General features: G+C 42.2%; 1 protein-coding gene across 9 annotated transcripts in view; it reads right to left on the minus strand.

The window, feature by feature from the left end:
- AKAP13 (A-kinase anchoring protein 13) overlaps positions 1-24,770 on the minus strand; it is a 216,021-nt gene that overhangs the window by 139,264 nt on the left and 51,987 nt on the right. For all 9 annotated transcript variants that reach the window (XM_075764737.1, XM_075764735.1, XM_075764733.1 and 6 more), the window contains one exon: positions 12,174-12,218. In XM_075764737.1, coding sequence (XP_075620852.1) covers positions 12,174-12,206 — 33 coding nt within the window. In that variant the 5' untranslated portion in view covers positions 12,207-12,218. The remainder of the gene's footprint in view (positions 1-12,173; positions 12,219-24,770) is intronic.

Below are 24,770 nucleotides of genomic sequence, written 5' to 3' on the forward strand. Positions count from 1 at the left end.
CACACTGCGTATTTTTCATCCAAACGGCTTTTAAAGGAAAAGCTGGCTTTTCAATCATATTACGTTTTCTTTGGAAAGCACGCAGGACCAACAATAGTTAAGTTAGACGGAATCAAAGGGAATGTTGAGACAATTCCACCTCAAATTGAGAAGTGCAGAATACTCCGAAATCAGCTGGAGGACAGAGAATGCAACTGCAAGGCAGCGTTAGAAAATGCAACAGAAATCATCCCGCAAGAAAACCAGCAAAATGTAATTGTTTAGATGCTCGATGATCCGTTACCATCTACCTCTGCCAGTACACAACGAGAACAGCTAAACTTTTGCTCCCAGATACTTCCAGCTCTTGGCTGAGTATCCCGCAAGATCCCTCCCATCTACGGCTACTTTGGGTTGGTGCAAACATGTGCCTAACCCTCTGGAGAGGTGCCCCTGGGACACCCACAGCACACGGACATCTCCGAGCACAGCGCAAGACCAGGCGCAGCCACACAGGCTCCTGACTGCGAAAGGAGATGGGCGTTCGGGCAACTATTTTTAGAGCAAACACGATGGTGCTCCCATCTCCTGGAATAACCTTTCTGACTGAGAAAGGCTTGGATCCCAGTTTTCCCAGGTCTAAGAGCATCCCTCTGTGATGCAGGCACCGAGTGCTATCACCATTGGCTCAAAAAACCAAGGGATGTTGCTCCTCCATGGCAAAAAAAAATAACCTACATCCAGCAAACTCTACTAGTCTGCTACTCCCAGGTTAACAGAAGCAGATGAGCAGCTCAACCCAAAGGGGTGGAAATTGGGGATGGGTCCTACCTTGAAAACATCCAGCTGAGTCCCCTTTCCCTCTCCGCCTTGGCATGGGGTGAGTTTGTCAGTGGACCTCACTTAATCAGACCTCACTTAATCTGCAGCGCATTTTCTTTCATGGGAACGTTTATTAGGGCTTCTAAGGTGCCTCCTGGCACTTCACTCCCAGGTGCTGCAACGCTACAACTGGAAACATCCATACCCTTTTGCAGATGCAGCCATTTACCCTGCAAGCTCCCAGCACACGTATGTATATAAAAGGAACGGACCGTGGGAGGAGGTCGGAGGTATCTGTTACAGCAAGATAACAGCAGTCATTAGACAGCCTCAATTTTACCAGTACGTATTGACTCAGAGGAGCATTTAGGAGAAAAATCACCTTAAATGCTGTTTATTCTGCAGAACTCCAGTCCTCAGAAACCAAGGTAGGGCTGGGAAATCTGTCTGAACACAAGCAGCTCTAGAAATCCCTCCTCGCCTGGAGATATCCCCCTTGATAAAGGCGGTGACCCGGGTCAGGAGTGCGGAGAAAGATGGATGTCGTTCGGCTGGAGTGTTGCAACCTCCTGCAGATAAAGCCTCCAGGGAGAGGCTCCAGAAATAAACAGAATGGCAAGCTGCCAAGTTTGGGGTAGATTTGAGTCCTTTTTCACAGTCAATGACTTCAAACTCCTTGATCTTAAAGGAGCATGAAGGAGCGATGGTTTTTCTTGTTTTCTTAAAATAAGTAATGATAAAAAAATCAGAAGACAAGAATGCCTCCAATGGTTTAAAAAAAAATTACAAAATATCAGTCTCCAAACCTAACTTTACTTCCCTCTTAAATTAACAGCAGTGCTCTTATTTCTGCCAGTGAAAGGTTTCAGGTTAATGGCAGGGATACTGAGCCCCTCTGTGATGAGAAAGACAGATTTTGCAAAGCAGTCTCTTACCCTTGGTAGGGTAATAGGGTAAGCAGTCTCCTTCCTTGTAGGAAAATACAATCGCAGACCATAACGTCTTGCCCACAGGCCACCAAAGAGCAGAATGATGGTACGTGTTTTTCTGCCAGCCCACAGAGCGACTCGAGGTGATACCTTCCATAATTCATTACCGCCACGCTGAGCCAACCGATCTCCTCTTCCAATGCTAGCCACAAAGCCATGACTGAAACACTGACATTCATGCAAATAAATTTCTTCTCTCCACCACTTTCTTCACCCAAAGGCGAGAAAGAACGTGGTCCAAAAATAAGTTTATCCTAGCATGCTGATGGATAAAAGGTTGACACAGGGGAAAGTAGAGAGAAAGTCAAGAGACGGTTTAGTTAAGACTCTTTGGGTAAAAGGAATATGTGGGAAAACATGGACATCTATGACAAACAGCCCTGAACTGCTGCCTCCGGGCCCAAGCTGGCTCCACAGATCCATCCTGAGTGCGACCTGTGCTAAAAACACAGCACGGACACCCTCGACTTGCCTGTCTCCAGAGCCTGCATCGTTATGGCTCATTTATTAACAGTGTCTTGCAGCCACACCACGTCCCAAGCCAGTCCAGGTGTCTAATCCTGCAGCAGGGTTTATTTGCAAAGAGATAAATGGTTTAAGGAGAGCGACGGGTGGATTGCCTACTCTGAACCAACACGAGCAATACAAACTCCTGCAGAAAAAGGTACTTCTGAAGAAATTTGTTATTAGTAGCCCACATCTTTTGACAGAGCATGTCTCTGTCTCCAAATCAATCAGCTCAGAAATGAATCTTTATTGAGTGTCAAGGTGCTATTATAGGTATTACATACATATTAATCCAGGCAGCTTGAAGGAGAGATCTCTACAGACTGCCAACAGAAAATCCATCAAAGTAACAGGATCTCATTAGTGCTGAGAGAGACACACGATTTACCTTTATGGGTACATCTTCAAGACATACCACTTTGCTGCACAGAGCCAGGCAAGTTATTAGACTGGGCTGTTAATAGCTAACTTAGCTGTATCACTGCCTTAGCAAGGGGCTCCGCACGCTCTACAGCACTTCTGTTACCAACACTTGTTCAGAACATGCGTAGTGCATCTGGTTGGTGCTGGACTCTGCTATGTAGACAGCCTTCACCAGACTAAACAGCCAAGGAAATTTCTAATAATTTTTAGCATACAGGAAGACGTGGTAAAATTAATAATAAAATTAACAGCAAAACGGCAAAAATCAAAGTTAAGGAGAAAAAGAGAAAGGATGAGAAAAGTGCCATTCAATCATTTGTGTTATAGGCAAACATCTAGGGAAGAACTACTATGATAAGAAGAATACTTGGGAATGTAATTTTGTTTGGGTGAAATTGGCAGTATAGTGAAAAAAAAGAACAATTTACTTTTTCATTTATTTGGGCAGTTCATTGTTAGCCAGACTATTCACTGGAACCATTGTGTGCTTGCTGTCCTCAGTCACCATGATCTGTACTGCCTGAACAAGCAACGACTAACAGTAACGCCGAAGCCCTTCCCCTGCACGCCCCGTAAAGCTCGGGTACCCAGAGGAACACACGCAATAACGCACGGGGGGTCACGTGCCAAACTAGTCTCCCTGTAATGGCGACACATGAACATGAAGACAAGATGAGACAAGGGGGATTTCTCTACAGCAGAATATCCCCTCCGGTACCATCCAGTTTTCACAACAAGTACTGATCTTACTCTTAAGAGGGTTTTTTTGGTTTGGGGTTTTCTGGGGGGTTTTTTTGGTTATTTGTTTTGTTTTTTTTTTTTATTGTTTGGGGTTTGTTTGTTGGTTGTTTTTTTTTTTCCAGAAATTGCAGTAACTACTACAATCAGTTCCTATAAAACACACCCAAGTGGATGAGAATGTCTTGCTCTGGCCTCATCCTAAAGGCTCTTCTGTTCTTCACTACGCTGTTAGACAACCAAACCAGACAATTTTATTACCAGCTGCTTGACTGATTGATAGTATTTTCTGCTAATTACTCTCGTAGCAATAACAACAAAATTGTAGTGCTTGGGAGACAGAGCAGGCAGTCTGAATGTACTCAGTGACTAACAGAAATTCAGCTATTCTCTTGGCATCAGAGAGGTGGAGAGAGTCACAATTCCTGGAAGACAAAGTACATATGATGACACATTATTTGAAACAACCTCCTATCACTGCAGTATTTTCACAAATAGCCTTGATGTGTCTTAAAGGAAAAAAAAAAAATCAGGTTTGAACACTAACATCCAAAGGCACAAGAGAGCAGGATGGCTTTTTCCTGGTACTTCAGCCTCCTCTACAGTACAGCAAAACCTTCGAAGAGACAGAGCTCAGAGTGTGTTTCAGAGTGTTCATTTTCCTGCCAGCAGCAAAATATCCTCGCCAGACTTAAAATATTTCACAACTACGGTACTTGGAGCTACTGTAATGATTGAGGCACTTAAAAGTGAAATTTTTTATCATTAGAGAATATAAACCATTATAACTATTATCTTACTGAAAAAGTACCCCCACAACCACAACTACCAGGCAGATGAAGCTTTTGCAATGCTTAGAAGAAACACTGAAACAAAAGATACAAAGGCAGGCAGCCCTGCGGAAAGCAGCACTGAAAATGTGTCCTTCAACAGAACTGCCACTTGATGGCAGTGCACAGCATCGATCTTTGCAGAGAACAATTAATCACAGTTTATTTTATTTTCCACTTCAGCACAATATGGCATTGCTTCATGGAGCAAGGCGGAGGACGAGCATTTGCAGGGACACCGCGTGCAGGACAAGCAGACAGGAGGCACTGCGGGTAGAGCCCAGGAGATTTGAGAAGTTATTTGAAAACATCGTGTCTTCATCAAATCAACATCTTCATAACCACTACTCTCACATCAGCTTTGCTGTCAGAACTGCCTCTAGTCTAACAAAATGACTATCTGCGCTTTGTTACAGACAATAAAGTGGGGACACGTATCTTGATCGATAACATGGGAAATTTAGCAATTCTAAAGGTAACATAAGAATATTTATAAACTCTCTATATAAATACATTCCACAGAGGAAGAGTAGCTAAAGACCGTTTTCATCCTCTTAAATGCCAAGTCCTGCTCTCCGTTGCTTACTCCTCCTGAGAGGAGGGAAGGCAGCAGTGTCAGCCAGCCCTGGGGATGGGATGCAATCTCTTAGTATCTTTCCAGATATTAACCAGCTCATTGGCCATCACAAGAAAAAAAAGAACGCTAAATTCAGAGCCTAAAAGGTATTTGTCATTTCACCCAGTCTGAAGCAATCTAATAGCTCCCCAAAAGAGGGGACCGTTGTCTCCTCTGCTTTCCCACCCCTACCTTGTACCAACTCTGGCATCTCTCTTCTGGAAGTTGTATTATTTAAAGTTCACATGTAATGCTGCAACACAGTGGTGGCTTAAGGGCAGAATTTCAGAGAAGTGCTCCAGACTTTAAGCTAGTCCATTTATTGTTTACCAGCACATTCATACCCACCAAATAGGATCACAGAAGAAAAGATCAAATAGATAATTACGGGAGGAGGACCTGCAACCCAAATCACCAGCATCCTCAGTTTCAGATAATACGGAAGGACCATTGAGAAGTGGCAATTTAATCAATTTAATCAGTGGTTCATCCTGGAGGAAGGCGATGCTGATGGTCAGGAGGCCTCTTCTGACTTCTCCAGCCAAAGCTGCCTTCAGTAAATGCACAGAAGTGATCATTTCACAAGAAATCCTATTCCAACGTCACACAGATCTCACAAGCTAGCAAACACCTCACTTGAGAGGGGCAAGCCAAGCGAACAGCCTCGTGATAACCAATCTGTGCAACCTGAAGTCTTCATTTAGGTACCAGGAACTGGGAAGCAGCAGGCAGCCTCCCAGAGCACGGCGCAGAGCTCAGGTGGCAGCTGCCAGACGCCCATTAAACACAAGGGATGACTTCTTGCATGATGTAGACCAGAATTTGGGAAGTGGAAGATGAAAAGAATCTGGATCAAGGACTTAAGTAACAAAAACTTAAAAGATGAGGTCAAGCACAGTTTAGCAAGGAAACTATTTTGCCTGCAGAATGAAAGCAGAACCAGACAAGTTCCAATATGCTCCTCTCAAAAAAAAAAAAAAAAATCAGTTTATTCAGGCGCCCCAACCAACTTTCTTAAAAATCAACCCAACAGCAGGTTCTTCCACACAAGCAAATATTTTATTTATAAAAGGTGCTCAGAGGCCTTCCACTCATTCATAATTCAAAGACATTTTGAAGGTGGGGCAGAAAACTACTTTGTCATTAGGAAGAAATCAAGTACCCAACAAACAAAAGACAAGAGGTTTATCAGATCCTCTCAGCACAGAGCTGAACTAAACATCAAGGCTGGTTCTCCTCTTGCCTAAGGACCACGAGAGAAAGTAAGACAAGGCTGCTTTATAGTGATTTTCGTGAGAAATCCCCACATCAAAAGCATGCGAGGTACGTTCTACTTTTTCTGCTGGACTGATCTCAGATATTCAGGCATCCCGGTGGCCTCTGTCACCACAGATGCCACTAAGCAAACAAATTCAGTGTTAGTAGAAAAGTAACTAAACCGCAATTGTGAACCTCATGACAACATTTTACTGGAGAATTATGAAGGTATTTCATTTTGTCCTTTTGACCCTTTGGTAGAGATTTTTGAAAAACATTAATGATCCAGCACACAAAAGCGCACAAGTCACACCTGAGACGGTTTCAGCCACAGAAACAAGCCTGCTGCCAGGCAGGCATGCCTGCACAACACCTCCCTGCGCTCACGGACACGGGGAACCATGGGGCCTGGGACAGACACTGCCGCCACAAGCCTCGAGCTCCTGCATGGTGAGCTTTTCTTCTTTAATCCTTTCATATTTATTTCAAAGAGGGGATTTTCTTAAAACATGAATGTCAGAGATTATCACAATTGTTTTTCTCAGGAATACAGAGTGTACTTCAGTAGGGCATCATTCTGTGTGAAATACCTAAGTGGGAGAAAAGTATTACAAGCATTACCCTTTTCCTCCCTTTGTAGATTAAAGCAGGACACACTGGGAAATCTACAGGACTCGTTCATTCATTAACAGAAGAGAGGACCTACTGTACCCAGAACCCAGGTTATATTAAGAGAGGGTCAATGCATTCTTTCTGAGGCTTTTGAAGTTCATATTTCATTAAGTTGCATGGGATTTTGGCTTGGAAGTGGGAGCTCTCATCTCTATCAAAACCCTCCTTGAGAAGCTCTGCAGGCTACACAGCTTCTAAGTGGCAGTTTATACAAGAGACTCCATCCACAGACCTGATTAAAGACTAAAGCCAACGGGAGTATTTTTATCAATTAAGTGTTTGCCCTTCCATGCAATCACCAGTTATGACACATTTGGGTTTGTCACTGCAAATAACGTGGGCACACCTTAGACAAACCATGAAGAGGAGGAGTGCTGTGATTTAAAACAAGTTTGTTCCTTTTAATCAAAAAGGAAAAAAGTTTGCAGTGATACATCATCCTTCTGTAGCTGCTAATCTTTTCCATTTCACGCCCACTGATCATTATCACCGTGAAAAAACATTCCTGTTTTAAAGGCAGATCTAAGGTTGTAGCCTTGGTAGTAATCAAGAGAAGATGACACTTAATGCTTCCCAACTTGTCCCCTGCATGCCACTCCAGTCCTGTTCCAACACATTCATAACCCAATATCGTGCTCAGGTTATTATTCTAAAAAAAAAAAACCCAACATTGATTTCAGAGTGCCAGGAGATGCGAGTGGGTTAGAAGAACGATCAATAACATTACAAAGATCCTATAGCTAGCAGGGCTGAAATCGGAAGCCACGCAGGTCACTTTTGAAGTAAGATTTTCAGGACATTGTATGCAGATGAAGACTTGACCTTGATCATTCACTCATGTGCATTCTATATTTATTAAAGTTGGTTAGAAATAAGGACACAGCTTGTGATCCTTGATCCTTCTGCAATTAAATCTCCTGCTGAATACTCTTCTGGATTCTCAATTAATGATAACATTTATAAAAAGACCAACACTTCACGTTTACAAAGCTCTTTACCATTTTCTTTCTCTTGCCTGCATATAACAGTTGAGTTTAAGTTGACTAATTTAAATTATTTCATTTATAAACAAAGAACTTAATGAATCACAACAATAAAAAGGTCACTTAATAAACCTCCATTGTCTAGAGCAATGTTAATCCTTTTTTTCCTATCTGCATACTCCTTGATGATCTGGATATTCCAATAACATTGACAATAGCTAGGAACTTGTGTTGGTAGAGAGATACAACTTTTATAAAAGGATGATGATCAACAAGGTCCTGGCAAGTATTTAACAAAAATAAACAAAACCAAAGTTTCTAACGTTCCACCTCTCATCAAAGACTTCTGCCACGCTCTCATTCCACCCGAGCTCTGCCAGCAAACAGAATGATTCAGTCCTTCAGCTTTGAGACCCTGGGCTTCCCAAGCACAAAGCCACCAGCACATGAGAAAAAAGGTTCCAATCACTGTCCTTCATCCACTATGCTGTACTCAGAGTTCCCATACCGACAGGACAACTCAAATACAAGAGGGATGTAGGTAAAGCCAGTTTCTGATTTAATCCAGCATCAATACAGATGTTCCCAACTACAGTTTGAGGCAGGCAACCAAAGGACTGTCCAACCACACAGACTTTTTTTGCACATCCTGCAGTAAAACGCACCCGAAGAAATCCATGTCTATTAAGGACTTGGTATTACAGAATATCCCTTTTTCCACAGAATATCCATAGTTGCACCAAAGACTATGGAAAGCATGATCACACACTGGAAAGAAGACAACCCATGAGAGCAGCAGCAACAGAAATCAGACACACTCAATCCAGCCAAATGACAGTTGCTTTTCGTAACATTAACCCATGCTAGTGAAAAAGCTGGCAGATAAAGCTCATTCTCTGTTAAACCCTCCCCGTGCTGTGCTGATTATGGCTCTGGAGACCACCTCTGCATAAAAGTCAAGCTTGTATCACAAAGTTTAGACCACTGCTATAACAGGGAGTTATGTGAACCATAGAAGACCTTGTCAATGACTTTCCCAAGCTACTACCCCACTTCAGAACATCACTGGTAGCACCAAGACAGCAGCTCATGTGAGTACCCCATCAAGATACCTGAGGAAGGAGGAAGTGGGTTTGACCATCTTTATTTCAAATTCCCACCACAATATTAAGCCACAGACTCTGCAAAGTAACACTGCCTTTTATAAAGGGAATTACGTGTTGACGGTGGTACAGATGGGACAGCTGCTTGACCTACAGCCCATTTAAGCACCAGCATAAATGGTATCGCACCACGGTGAACCTTCCCCGTGCTATATCGAGGAACACTTGGCTGCTCTATCTCTCCTGGCACGAGCTCCTCTGCCCCATGACTGCACTGCTGCGAGGAGCACCAAGCTCCAGAGCCGGGAAAGCCCATTAGACAGCATTAAGGGCAGGTAACAAACAGCTCTGGGCAAGAGGTACAACCCTCCTGGGAGGACCAACTGAACAGGGTAGAATCCATCTGTTTGCAGAGGAAAGGCTGAGCTCGTGTCCCAGCCCAAACCTGCAGCAATATAACGCTTAGCTCCAGTTCCTGGCAAACTCATTGACCAGCGAACAATCAGAAAACACTTGAATGGGACAGACTTATTTAATCACAAAAACACAACACTCATTACTACAGGACGTTTTCTACCTTATCTCTTAATCTATACACTTACAAAGGCCAGCAGTCTCATCAGTACAGGCTGTGACCTCCCAGTGGTCACAAGCTCTGCAGAGGCAGGAGAGCTGATTTTTACAGAAGAGGTAAATAAAAGTCCAAGCAGCCAAAAGAAGGTACCAAGAAGGATGCGGCTGGTGGTCTTCCCTCTATTTATGTACACTGCCTTCAATAATACAGGAATCTCTATCCCTCTATTACTGCATATGTGGAAATACCATCTTTTCCATCACCCACCAAACTTTGGTCCCAAGTACATTGGACATCTCAGGTTCTCAAAATACTTTTTAATTGTAAGGTATTAATCTGGGCAACCTGGTAATTATCAGATAGGATACGATGTGTTCTAGCTCTCTAATTGGTTTCTAGGAGCAGAACTGGAGACATCATTTTTAATTTTCTCCTCCTAAAAAGAGGCTCAGGAATGTTGCTGATATAAAAATAACTAGCAAATATAGCTTTCAGGATGAAACTCGTGCAACATTTAAAAAATAATAAACAAAGTTAACTAACCTTGAAACTTAGCTGTTATTCTAAAAGAGGAAGAGCATAAAGGATGCAACGCAAAGGTGTCAAGAACAAGAGGGTGTAATCTGGGGGAAGCAATTTTTCCTGACAGTAGACAAATGTAGGGAGAACCCCTGACATCTGTATTGCCTATTATTTCCAGTCATTTACTTCAGAGATGAAATTCCTTATGGAGAAATTCACAGGATCCTTCTCAGGTATTTGAAAACAAGGAGCCTACATGGAAAACAGAATTAATATCACTTTGAAGAAGGAACCTGGTGAGGTTTGGTATTCACCTGCCAATGGCCAGGCCACAAGACTGTTGTGTCTGCCTTTTGAAAAATAAAAATACCGGGAAGATAGATTTTTCTTTCTGTTCTGCTCATACCTAACAACTTGAGATGAGCTGTCAATTAACACCTGGAAAACAAAACCGGTCTTAAAATGTACAAAGCATTTATACTTAGAGCAAACAGGAAGATTAAATATTGAATTTTCAAGGTCCTTGAGTTCCTCTTTTTGCCACCCTCCTCTCTGCCTCTTCCTTAAGCTACCAAAATTTGTTTGTTTTGAAGGGCACTGATCTGTGTATACACACAGCTAGAGGATGAGGAGAAAGAGAAAAGGGAAGAATAATAATAATGTTCTCAACTCATCTGCATTGCAAAGAAACACTATACTGAGTGCCATGTAACCATTATTTTACACCAGGCTACATTTGACCTCTGCCCAGTCCTCCTCACTATCACGTGGGGATGAGGACTTTTAAGTACACCACTCCAGTATTACATATTAAATACAAACCCATGCAAAACGGTGGGAAAATAAACTAAGTCAGAAGATAAGACTGGGAAAACAGCTTCCAGATTAGTTAAGTCATACAACTGTTCAAAAGACATAAGGATAATTTTATCCTGCTTTCTACCATAGTATCTACATCATGTATCTGCACATAAGTTTCATTCGCTTCTAATGTGTCCTATGTTTAAATTAAGTTTCTTCAAAGTCAAGGTGCAAGTAAGCTTGTGATTTAACAAATTTCAGGGAACATTTACTTTCACAGTAATACAGAATATGGTGGTGTACTCCAGAAAAATTAAAGTCATACCACGTCATGTTTTAATCTTGCTTCAAGCACGAGACTTCGTACAGTAAGTAGAGAAGAAATTCCAATGCAAACTTCCAGATGGTAATTAAAAGTAGGCAAAATTTAAGAGCTTCCATCACATTAAAGGTCAATACGATCCACTGTTTACAACACACAACACTTTCCAAAACACAGGTCTATCACCAGCTCAAATAATTTCTCCTTCCTTCCCCTTAAAAGCCACATTTGCAAGCAATTTTCCCTCCAAATTTTCCATCCTTGCATCCAGCTCTACCCTCGTCAGCAAGGTCTGCGGGTAGGACCACAAGCACACGATGGCTTCACCAGCTCACCCTGCTCTGAGCAGCAAGGCTGGACGGAAAGCAAACTCTTACAAACCTGGCTTGCAGCTTCGGCACAAATTTAACACACATGCGTACACCCCCACAAATCCAGGTCTAATTTGACAGTCCCCATGCTCTGCAACAAAGCTGCTATTCAAGAGCAAGAGGAAGCTTGTTCCTTATTAACGTCGCCATCGAGGTTACAAGCTTCCAGGAGGCTGACGTAAACCATTCCCTGCTGCAGCAGTCGCAGCACAGCCGAGCCATTCACTGCTTCCAGTTCCTCCCTGCCACGTTTAAAACTCCCGACCAGAAAAATATTATCACAGTGGGCAAGCTCCGCGCACCGGGATGCCCCGTTTTCCCACACAAGCGATCTCTTCTTACGGCCTCTCAACATGTCAAGTCGCAAGAGCACAGCCACGCGCTCGAGCACGCTTTTGGGAGGAAAAAAAAAAATAAAAGGGGGATGCCTGCATGGTGACAGCATTACAACATGTCTCAAAACTTCTTTAAAATTGTCTGCTGGAGAGGCAGAGGAGGTCTGTGACTTACCTGAGTGTTACCACCGAGCCTTTGCAATTCCAACAAATACAAATAAGGTCTTTGGGGAGCAAAGAAAAAAAGAGCAACATCTCCAAAAAGGGTGGAGGAAAGTATTTTGTGTGAATAGCAAGACAGGAAAAAACTGTTTAAATTTTGTACTCACATATAACGGAGCTTGCTGTGGATTAAGTTTCATGACCTCAGAACACTGAAACAAAAAAGAAAAGACAAATTTAAGTCCTTGTGTAAAATTTTAAGTACTTCTTCATACGCTGCATTAAACTTCCACAGCTTTATTAGCATCCCCACATTATTTTTCCAATAGCCACTTTTACACAACAATTTTCTATTTTCTCTCTTTCAGATCAAAAAGGAACTGTCACTTTTTATTTATAGTCACATTAAGCAAAGACAACTATAAAATGATTTGTAGAGCAAAGCGCTCATCTGAACCATCGGCAATGTTGGCACTGAGGATACCCCAAGTAAAACCCACCTCCCCTTCACGTCCATCTCAGTTCATCCTTCCTCCTAGCAACCTGCACATCGTATCTGCTTTTTACAACAATTATCAACCCTTAATTGCTATCTGTCCACACATTCCCCCACTCCCACCCAAAAAAATGTTTGTAAAGACTTGCAGTTCTTTCCACTGGTGGAGAAGACCAATTACTCTGGCGAATACTACCTTGCCCAAGTTAATTCGGTGCCTTTCCCCCCATGCTCCCACTGGATTGTTTGTTCAAGAAACATTTCAAAACCATTTAAAAAAAAAAATCAAACTATCAAAAGCAGTCCTTGCAAAACTGAGGAAAAACTTCTAGAACAGACCATGCTCACGATCTGCATCAGCATTTGTCATGGTCAAAAACTACCATTACTTGTCCTACCAAGGTGATTTTTGTCAAAAAAATGTCCTCTTTCAGGTCTGCTCCTGGAATTTCTAAATAACCTAGTGAAAATTATTTGTATTGAGCTTTGAATCAGTTGAACCACAATTTCACTTGCATTAGTTTCTCCATTGCAGTAGAAAATATTCACCCTAAACGAAAGCTGTAAGTTTTCATTTAATGTGTGTATTAAGCTGTCCAGGATCCTAAGATAAAGGAATGCAAAACAATTAAAAATGGAATTTCTGCTGTTGGCCATGTCTGCAGTACTGGTAACGCTCTGCAAATACTTCAAACCCTTTTAAAAAAGGGATGAAATACCACTCTGCTTTTCACACAGAAAAAACAGGATCTTGTTCGTACTTTGTTCCTTTCCAAATCCCACAGTTTGCCTTTAGTGAGACAGAAATTAAACCACAGCCTAAGTTTTCTTAGCTGATTCCAGCTATCCCTGCTCCCTCACACGCTCTCCTTACTTTACAAGGAATCATTTTTGTACCGGTTGCTTTGAGAATGTCTGAGCTACCTGCCAAGCTTGCTCACCAAAACAGAGTCCCTCTGCAAAAGGTCCTCCAAGGCAGCCAGGGGACGGACAAATTATTTTGCAGTAGTTTTAAATTATTTTGCAATAGTTTTAAATCTAGTCAAATCCATACCTATCTTCAACCTCAGGATTCCCCTCCAACTGCAAGAATGCTTCAAAATGGTTACGCTTGAAAGTTTTCCCTGTCTTTTCAGCTCTTACAAAGACTTACTGGTGAAAACAGGGGACTAGCAGCACTAGCTGTCATTGGGCAGGTGAGCTCCAAAACCAGCTCTGCCAGCAATCCTCACTTCTGCCCTACAACATGCTCCTACTATTCCAGTCCCACTGAAGGCTCAAAAATGAAAAGAAAAAAAGAAACAAACCCCAAAAATTTCCCTCATGACCTACCTGAGCCTCTCTCTCCTGTTCTGAACCTGGGCATCTTTAACAGGGGTACCAAAACATTATCCGGCCGAGAGTGTTTACTGTATCTCATGGGAATTAAAACATGGTTGGAAAAAACTCTATTTTAAGCCCACTTCACATTTGGAATTTTACAAAGTTTCACTGCAATAGACGAATTCCCTCAGGGAAGTAAAATTAAGACCTGCAGTCTAACACAACAATTTGGTAGTATTTGGATATGACTTTAAAAAATCTTGCAGCACAGAATCAAAACAGTTATGTCTCAGATGATAATGTTTAAAAGGACTTAATATAAAACATCATTTTCTCACAACATCTTTTAAAGTCTTGACAAGTAACTGAACAACTTTTCTTTTTGCTGATGAAAGATACAGTGTGACAGACCTTGAAAGACAAAGAATCTATACTTTTGCATTTACATCAACTATTAGGATTATTCTTTACCCCAAAATTCAGGCATCATTCTACACTGACAGTATTACTGCTGGCCTTCTATAGGATAAGGTGCAAGTTAAAGGATGTCACATGAAAAATTGAGGAAAACAGAACATGACAGGTTTGTATTTGCCCAAGACACCACAGGCAACACATATATTCTACTCCTCAAGTTCCTCTCTGCTCCCAAATAATTAGGTTTTTTAAAATTTTTATCACTTATTTCAGTTTCTCAGGAGCTTGCTCTGAGAAAAGGAAGTTATTGTAACGTACTCAAGTATATTCCTCCTCCTTTGTTACTTAACAGCTTTACCTTTTCCCTATCACGGTTCACAGGCATGTTATTGTCCCTCTTGCCATTACACTTCTGTGACCAAGTTACACCTATGTTCACTCAAAGCGCACAATTAACAAGTGCACACCTGGATTTCAACCCCAGCTGTTTGCTTTGCTTCGGCAAACCCACGGGGCACCAGCCAGCTTTTCATGCTCAGCAGGGCATTCCCACCACTGCCACGTGCCTCCTGCTCCACTTTCTTTGCTCTACCCAGCCATCAAGCCAATGCTTGCTCAAGAGTCCCATCCAAAGTCTCATGAAATAACCAGGAAGGTCCTAAATGCAAGCCTGGGGCACGCACCTAATCCTAAAAAGCAGCAACAGGGGATCTAGACTGTTGTATTTTCCCTTCCCTGATGTAGGTCTGAGAAGCTGAGAGGTGTTGACAGGAAGAATCAAGTATCTAAACTGCACCTTTTGTCTCCTTTCTTCTTGACTGCTTCACTGGTGCTTCAGCCTACCCTTCTCAGCACAGCCACGGAGGGACCTATATTACTCCAAAACTAATGCTTCTTTATTTGACATTTGGGTTGCAAGGCACAGGACTGAGCAGCTGACAACTCCCTCCCTGCTTTCATCATTTTTGTACGAGATGCCATTCTAGCAGCTGCCGCCAACACCCATCACACCTTTATAAAAAGGAGCAACCACAGTTCATGTGCTCCATCACAAGGTCTACTCTGCCGGGTTTATCCAAAGTGAGAAGCTGTTACGTTACGCACCAGGCTTGCTACACGCTCAAGGCATTTTAGCTGAAAATCCCAACATGCAAACACTGCCCAAGCTCCTTTGATGGAGATTTTCATCAGTGCTTTTTTATGGAGCAGACAATACGAGCATTAGTAAGAATGTTCCTTTTAAGACCATTGGTAGAAACCAGTAAGCGCAGCTTTCCTGTGCTAACTCAAACAGGCTGCACTGAAGGTATCAAAGATCTGTACGGAACATCGGCTGCAGAAGAGCATGCCCTCAACAGAGCACTGAGGTTCCTGTAACTCAAGTAATAAAGTGAGACGGCATCCTCTGATCTTTGCTGTCCAACAGAAACGCAGACCATTTTGTCCTGCTCCATCACCTTCCTGGCAGATGCCTGAGAGCAACCAAGTAGAGAGAGCAATGGGAAAGACAGACGTGTACAGATCAGGAAAGGATGGGTTGGCATTAAAAAACTCCCCCGGGTAACCTCTTTCTGTGATAGAGTTGGTTTTGGTTGTAACAAAAGTCAGAATCCAAAAGTAGTAAAGATTTGATGGGTAAGGAAGGGAGAATACTGACATTTCTCATCAAGAAATAAATAAAAAAAGGCCTATGAGTTCAAACTCATGACCAGTTTTTTTGGGTTCTTTTGGCAAGAGAAGTGCATAGCAGCAGCTAAATAAGGTGATAGTAACTACTAAACACTTGGTCTTGCCAAACAAGAAAACAAAAATCCTGGAAATACTTCCTACAGGAAGATTTTTTCCCGCCTCGTATCTTACAAGTTGGCCCTTACATCAGCAACTTAAAATTATTTCTCATTTCACAATACACGTCAGTCCAATTTTTCAAAGGATGCAAACTTAGTTTGCAAGGAGACAGGCAAGTTTGGAAGATATTTTATTTTATCTTGTTAGGAAGTACTTTGGCAAAAACACATGAGAAAAACTGAGTGACAGATAAGCCTGAATGACTACTCTGCGTCAGCAAAGGACTAAATTTAGGTTTCTAGACAAGTGAACTTCTACAACCAGTGGGCAGGCAGAGAGCAGCCTCTGAAAAACTTTAAAAAAAACCCAAACACCTTTAATATAGTGAAAAAAGGTAAAACAAAAGACAGACCACACTGGTCATAATCAAACCAAGATCCACAAGGACCCTAATATAGTTAATTAGGAAGTTAGACTAGTTTAAGTGTAAAGATAAGGGGAAGAAAGAAAAAAGAAAAAAATGCTAAACTGCGTTTTCTTCTCTAATAGAGGAACACATCCTTCAAGTTGATGGCCGCTCTGAGTCCCAGAAAGCAATTTCTACCTTTTTGGGCAGGTAGCACTTGCTCTATCAGATATCGTAGACTGCAGATAGAATACCTTGCCCTACTGCGAGACCAGCAGGCTTGCACACAAACCGCCTTCAAAGCCAAACTAACAAGAATAAGCAAATATAAAACCCCTCTCCCTCACCCGGCTCCCACCCAGCACAAGAAGTCATGCTATGGGCACCCTCGTGGCAGCCAGCAGATCCTGCTCCAGAAGCAGTTGTCTGTACTTAAAACAATCATATTATTTCTTGCAAACAGCCGAATCTTTTGAATTTCGGCATCTGGGAGGTTTATTGCATGCTCTACAGCCATCCAGACACTTAGCTTGCTATATTTCTGGAATTGTATTAGGTTTTTCCCCTTAGGATAACATAGTGAAATCCCTTGCTTTTGCAAATTTGAAAAGGGAACATGAAATAAAAGCCCAGGTTCAAGTTCTGAAAAGCAACAGTGGTTTTAGACATTATAAAGATCTGCATAGGTCAGTAAAATTGAAAGCTACTGAAGTCTTCTCAAAATGGGAAGAATATTTTCCTGCTCTGTTAAGCATTAAAGAATTAATAGCAAGTTGTATTCAAGTTTCTTCTAGAGAACTTCAGTGTTACTTTGCACAAAATTGCATAGACGAGGACAAACGGCCATGCTTGATTTCTCTGGCTATGGCAACATCTGACAGGGAAAGAAATTAAAAAAAAAAAAGCACAATTATTTGCTTTACTGTGGTTCCTAAAACCTCAGCCAGGATTAGGGCTCCATTGGTTACGTGCTGTAAAAATGTCAATGCAAACAAAGTTTCTGCCCTGAAGAGTTTACAAACAAGCACAGGCAGTGGGAAGGGATACAAACCTAAGCAATAAATCCTCTTCATCCACTATTCCTAGCTACCATTTAATTTAACCTTAATTAGCTGGCTTATTTCTTATAGGCATCCCAGACAAAGTGTATCTCGAGGACAAATCTGGAAGCGAGGCCAATGGTCCTCCAGATCACCCCAGCCCACGCACAGGCAGTAACGCTGAAGGACTTGGAGCACCACACAGCCGGGAGCTGCCAAAATGGCTTTTCAATTTTCCCATCGCCCCCCGTTCAGGCTTGCGCTTTTTGGCGGTGAGCTTACATCAAACGCCGTTTCACCACCCAGTTTGCTTCCCAGCATCCACCCCTCGCCGCTTCACTCCACAAAGCGTACAAGGAGGATGTAAGAAAGAAAACATCGTGCTACTCTCAAGATCTTAGCCTCAGAGCAGTCTTTTTAGTTTTTTTTTTTTTTTTTTTTTTTTAAATCAGACAGGAGAGCTACAGGTTGGACAGAGACAAGAACGACCACTCTCAACTCCAACAACCAACCAGAGCTGCATCAAGCAGGACAAAGGGAATTTAAATCATGCGGTATGTTTGGGAAAGCCTATCTGTCCCCTTTCCCTCTCCCTTCTGCGCTAAATACAATGCAGTTTTGAGTGTTTGAGGTTTTTTCAAGCTTTTCAAGTCCAGTTTTAAGGGTTTTTCTAAGTAAACTTCAGTTTTAGACATACTTCAAGTTTAAGCTTTGCTTTTTTTCAGCACTTTTTTCATTTTAGCATTTGATTTTAGAAACAATGATCTGTATTTGCAAAGCTTTAACCATGCGCTCCCAGCTGTACAAAAAAAAAAGTCTTAGCCGTGAAGAGTTTGTGGTTGCAGGTAGGAAAGAACAGACAAAAAACCACAGAGAGAATCTGATGAAGTTTCAGATCGTGTGGGAAGCATTCAAATAGATAAGCAGAAATGCAGAGGAAGCAGGATGGCTTTCCAGCTGTAAGGGGGAATCACATCATAGCATTACCAGGCTGAAAAGCAAAGGAGGAATTTTTTATTATTATTGTTCTTTTTTAAATGTAACAGAATTTAGTTGTACAAAACCATTCTGTAACAGCAGTTTGTAAGGACTTCAGTCCTTGAAAGTATTAAACTTTGTGACTTCAAGGCTCTGGAGTAACACTTCACCAGGTAGTCCAAACTACATATAACACACAGAAATTAGAGATGCTGTATTTATGCTGGTTATCTGGAAGAGAGTAAGCCAGAAACAGACTTTCTTTTGTAGTGTAACATTGCCCCCAGAAACTATACCCATGGTGGGACAACCTGCCTTATCAGTCTTCTGATGCTCACCCTTTAGACATCACTTCTCATTCAACACAGCACCGTGTCCTCAAGGGCATTCCCCACACTCTGGTTTTACAAAATGTTAATTTATGAAGCGCTTAGAAGTATCAGAAGGATTGAGTTTCAGGAACTAAAGCGCTCCTGCTCTAAACTATATATGATAAAGACAGAGAAAAAGCAAGTAGGGGGACAGGACAGTGAAGACCAACTGGCCATATACAGATGAATTCCTGCTGAAGCCACAAATTTCATGCAAAGAGAACTAAAATAGCAGCATCTTTCACAAGTTTATTGTTCTCCCCTAGTGTCAAGGGAATTGCCGAGCTGGAATATTCCCCTTATGAGTGGTATACGACATTACAGCGTTGTATTACTCATCACCAGTCTCCTTGCTTTTTCATTATAACACCATTATTTTTAAAAAAGGCCCTTCTTGGTTTGGCTTAGGAGTTTGATATTATTTTTCTTTTTTACTGTAGCAAAAAGTCTGAAAATGGAAATAAACAATGACTTGAGGGGGTTTTTTAATTATATTTTCTTATTTGGAGTTTTTCCTGGGTTTCTTCCGACAAAGTTCAGATCTGCAACAACTTACACTCACCCTGTGGTGTTGGGCGAGACACAGGGTTCCTTACACCCTTTGCCCCACAAGCTTCGCTCATACTGAATGAGCTCCAGAACTCACCGTTCATAAAATGAACGAGCTCTCTAATTGGTCTATTAATGCCCTCTCCTTAAAATCCATGTGAAAGAAGACTAAAAAAAATCCAGGTCAAAAGCTACAAAGAGCTTCGGCAACAGAAATAAACCCATAACCCAGTCCTTCAATGATGTGCATGGAGAAATTTGTATAAATAGAGTAGCTGCAATTGCAGTGACTAAAATAAACCTTAAGGCAGAAGATGACCATACGTCCTTCCAGGCATCACACTACTAAACACAGAACTTTCCCTGTAGCTATACTAACGCATAATTTTACTTATCTGGTCAGAAATAGGAGGCTGGAGGAATTAGGAGAAATAACCCATCCCAAGGTTATTTTGCAGACACATAGGAAAGTGATGTCACCAGCAAAAATCATCAACCATGGAAAGGAGAGGTGAGGAAATGAGAAACCACACTTCAAACGTGTGGCGGCAAACAAGTTACCAGTATATTGCAGCGTTGTGTTTACTATCACAGCTGAGCTCAGAACTAACAACAACCCAGGTATTTGTGTACAATCATCTGAATTTATGTTACTTGCTGAAGGTTATGTTTTGTCACTAAATTCATTGCTTAAAAAAGATAATATATCCCTCACACAGCATTTCCACAGGTGATACTGCTTCCCAGCTGTGTCCTGCCTGCAAACAAAACCATATGCTGCCATTCAGTTACAAATACACAGGAGTTTCTTTTGGCTGCAAGCAATGGAAAGAAGGTTTGAAGGCGTTTTGTGTTGGCATGGCTCTGCCATCGCTCGCCTCCAAAGGCACAGAGGTAACCCAACAAACCACCCTCGGGAAAACCAGACACACACAGATTGCTTCCGCAGCAAGGAAAAGAAAAGAAACTTCATGGCACTCTTCTCCCTCTAGAAAAAAATGAAAAAACATATTAAAGTGCAAAACCAGCCTAAAATCCTGTCTTTTTTTTTTTCTCTCCTTTTAATGGTGTTGGAAAGGTCAGTACCATGGCCTTAGCATACAACAGCCCACCAAACAGAAGTCAGGGAGTTGCTACAGCTGAACAACTCGCAGGTTACACCACAGCAGAGGGGCCGGGAGCCCAGCTGGAACACAAGCTAACACTGATTTAATTGACTGATGATTTAATAAAATGCACTGGATATAGATTAACTCACTTTGCTTAATGTAGCTCAGCTTCCTGGCAGCAGGAACTGGCCAGGCACTGTTCCTGGGCTGCACCCACTGCTGCTCCGGGGTCACCCGCGCCGCTCCCCCAAATTTATCCCATTATCCTTCCCAAAATAATGAAGCTTAACACAAAGCTAAGGTTAAGGCTGGCATATACCCACACACGCATAAAAAAATAAGCCTAAGCCGTTTTCATGCTATAGTAAGTCCCTTACCCAGCTCTGCCAGCCCTGTCTTACTCCAGAGATGAACACCTGGCCAAATACCCATAGCCTCAGGACTAAGTTTCTTCTTTTGCACCATTTCAATCTCAAATGCCAAAAAAATCATTTAATGGATTACTTAATTCCTCCCCAAAGCCTGGAAAGAGATGAAGCAGTGTAGGGTTAATAAAAGCAGCGCTGTTCCCCATGCCTTGCAGAGGAAGGCAGCCGTCTCCCTCAAATGCGCACATCTGGTTTCCCTGCTCCCATCTCTTCACCCATTAGCAGATATAAAAAACAAACCCACAAAACTCAAATCACAGCAGCTATCACTCTACAGACCATATGTCCAATTTCAAATAAAGAAAAATACTGTAAAAGTTGGAAAAAACAGAGAGTAGAAGGATTATTAGCTAGCTCTAATTATACAAACTGATCTCATCCTCTTGTCATAAGCCTCTTTCCTGTGCCCGGAATCTATTTGTGCAACATAAAGACCAGCCTTTCGTAAATGTCCAAGGGTCATCAACACAGGGTGATTAATTTCCCATTTTACAATACACACATACTGTCAACCAATTCACTCGTAATAAGATATAACCCTGCCCTCACTTGTCAATTTTTTCCTTTAAAATATTACTAATGGCATCAATATTTAAGATACCAATTTGTAAAATCCAAACAATGTTTCAAAAGGAGCTATTGTGCTGCTATAATAAAATAAAAATCACAGACCACATCTTCAGTTCAAGTAGCTACATCCTAATAAAGTTAAGAACTAACAGTCGACTTGAATTAAAGTGCAGCATGTACGCAAAAGCACACGTATGTTTATACTCAAATCAAGTCCTCCAACAGGTTCTGGGGCAGCTGTTTCACATATGCGTGAGACATTTATCTCAGGCTCAAATATTAACTTCCAGAAATCCTCAGCAGACATTCTAGATGCCTCTTCAAATGAGTAAAATCCAGTTTATACCTTCCAATACACTTTGTAGTTTGAAAACACATTTTGGCAGTAAATTGTGGGGAAGTTCTTAATGATAACCAGCTCACGTTTGTAAGAGCTATTATTGACTTTGGGTGCTTAACTAGGAACTTCTTGAAAAGCCTCAATTTTCAAAAGCAGAATTTTCTGCAGAACTGGGGTCCATCCCAAAGGGAATCAAGCTGGGCAGCCGAAGCAGAAGCATCTTGCAAGTTGCCGGTTACCTTTGAAAGCAAAGATGCGTTATATGGCAGCCACAGCGCGTCCGGGTGCTCAGCACAAGGTGAAGAACAGCGGGGAGGGAAGAACAGGACTTGGGGAGCATTTCACTCAAATGTAGAAAAGGATAAATATGGTGGGTAGTTGCCATCAGCACCGAAATGCCTGCAGCCTTACTCATGCAGTGGGAGAAAGTGAAGCCTCTAACTATTGATTCCAACAACTCCTGACTATAGCACGTGTCCTAAAACCAGCTTTCTCCAACTTACTATGCTCCTGACTCTGAGCTGTGTTATTTTAGGAACTACGTTGAGCAATGATGGTTTCAGCAAAAGAAACAAAACCTCCACGCCCTGGAGCTGGATGGTAAGACCCTCCTTCTGCTGTCCCACAAGCCACAGCACTTGTACTGAGCTCCCAAAAACGCAGGCCTGGAGTAGAAAAAAAACTCATGAGGCCCAAAGCACCATGCATGTTTTTGTGCTGACAAATATTATTAAATATTTCCTAGCATGTGCAAACAAGGTAGTTATCCAATGCATATTTTAATAAGTGCATGTACCAACCTTAACTGCTAAAGCCACAGGTAAGAGTTGGAAAAACTGGCACCAGGACCAAGATTCACGAGGCACCTCCACCCTCATTTTGGTCAGAGCAGCTTCGGTACTCAACATTTTAATGTGCTTTTCCTCTCTGAAGAATACATCAGGCTGACTTTTCCCTTTAGGCTCCCTTCTGCAAATGCTCCTGCTCTGCAGCTCTAGGCGTTGCGGACTTACTCAGGGAAAGCCTGCTTGGTGCTTTTTCCGGAAGAGGAAAACTTCATCAGAAACTCCAGGTTTCCCACTGGAGAACCTGTGCTAACCCTGTGGCACAGCACAACTGCATCTGCCACTACAAAAATTAAGAATTGTGTCTTCTTCAGTGCTCCTTTTCTTTCAACTCACAAAACCGTGGGTAAACATTTTGCACTAACAAATACTTTAGGTAGTCACAGAGCATACTCGTTTTACCAGAGCATCCCTTCTGAGGCAGTCTCAAAAAACGCGCATCATTCACCGAGCAAGTGCAATGATGGAGTCGCTTGGTACTGCATCCCCAAAGAACAGAGTGGCAGCTCTGTTCCCAGGACAAGAGAAACACTCATGCAAATTTGATTTTGAAATTAATTAATGAAATCCAAATAAGCACAGTTTCTACCCAATTCCACCGCCCCATCTTCTGAATTTGAGGCTCTCTGCAGCTAGCTCAAACCCCAAAAAAGCTAACTTTGCAGACAGACACCCCACTTTGCACCTGAAATAATTTCTTGCAACTGCCTTTACAAAGTGGCCTTTCAGACCGGTCCCTCAGGAATGGAAGGGGTTAAGTGCCCGCCGGGCCCAGCCTCCCCAGTAAATCATTTATTACCCCAGCTCAGGGACAAGCAGCTATGCAGAACCAAGAGCCCACGCTGTGCAGCTGTTCGCCAGCCAGGCAACTCTCTGCCATTACGTTATAACACAGGATTAAGCTCGGCAAGTGGAAATACATCGCTTTATGACCGGGGTTTCAGGGTTTTTTTCCAAGTTATGCAGATATTTTAAATGTTACAGAGGTCATTACCATAAAGTTCATTAAGCAGTAACCACTGTATGAATGAAATGAGAAGATTATCATTATAAACACAGTTATGGAAATACTAGACTAGCAGGCAAAAAAAAAAAAGGAACAGGTATGAGAATGCTGTTTAGCTTCCCCCCGCCCCAGATCTTTCAGAGCAGGCACACCCAGAAATCAGACATGGTGCAGAGGCTGGTTCTCAGGCAGGAGATCAGGTGAGAAACTCTCACCCGTGCTGGGGCTCCCTGGAGATTTCTCTGCTGCTGCCGTGCAAGGAAGAAGTTATCCCTTGGGTGATCCCAGGGAAGGGTCTGGCATCTTCTGCAGCAGCAAGCATCACTCGCTGCAAGCTCACCGCGCTCCAGAAATCAGCGGCAAGTTAAGAAACTAATGAGAAATCAAGGCACAGACTGCTTCTCTTACGTGGCAACTGGTGTTGCGCATTCCGCCTTTAAACGCGTCCTCGTGTATTTGGCTAATGAGCATCAATGTTCACGATGAACTTGAAAACCACTTCTCAACCAGCCATGCATATTCCCGATAAAGCAGGTTTCACTCACAGTTTCGCCAAAAACTTCATTTCTTTCTCAAGCTCTAAAAATAGGTATAATTCCCCTGCCTAAACCCACTGAAAAAAAGAAAACCCAAATAATTACAATAAATACCTGCCTCTCTACAGTAACAGCAGTTTATGATTAATCCACCCAGCTACAGCTCAGTAACGCCAAACAATTTGGACCCAGTATCGTTAAAGCACTGGTCTTCTCAGGCAAGACCATGGAAAATGTGAGACACTGCAGCAGGTAAGCAGGTTAGAGACAGTGGGAGGAGGAGGATAGAGGCAGGTTGCGGTGGTTTTCCTTCCTTCCTTCCTCCCTCCCTCCACAGAGCTCAAACATTGCAAGAACCCATTTCCAAGCAAGACGCTCACAGTTTCTTTGCTTCAGGCTAACAGTTTTTGCAAATTCAAGTCTTTTTGGAGAGAATGGGTGTAACTCCATGAGTCAGAACAGTTACTGTCAGTATTGCAATAACCATATATTCACTTTTAGGTCAGATCCATCCCCTGACCTGGTTCACCACAGCGAGAAGCTGGTGTTAACAGAAAATTAA

Source organism: Balearica regulorum, chromosome 12, assembly GCF_011004875.1.
Source record: "Balearica regulorum gibbericeps isolate bBalReg1 chromosome 12, bBalReg1.pri, whole genome shotgun sequence".
Classification (NCBI taxonomy): domain Eukaryota; kingdom Metazoa; phylum Chordata; class Aves; order Gruiformes; family Gruidae; genus Balearica; species Balearica regulorum.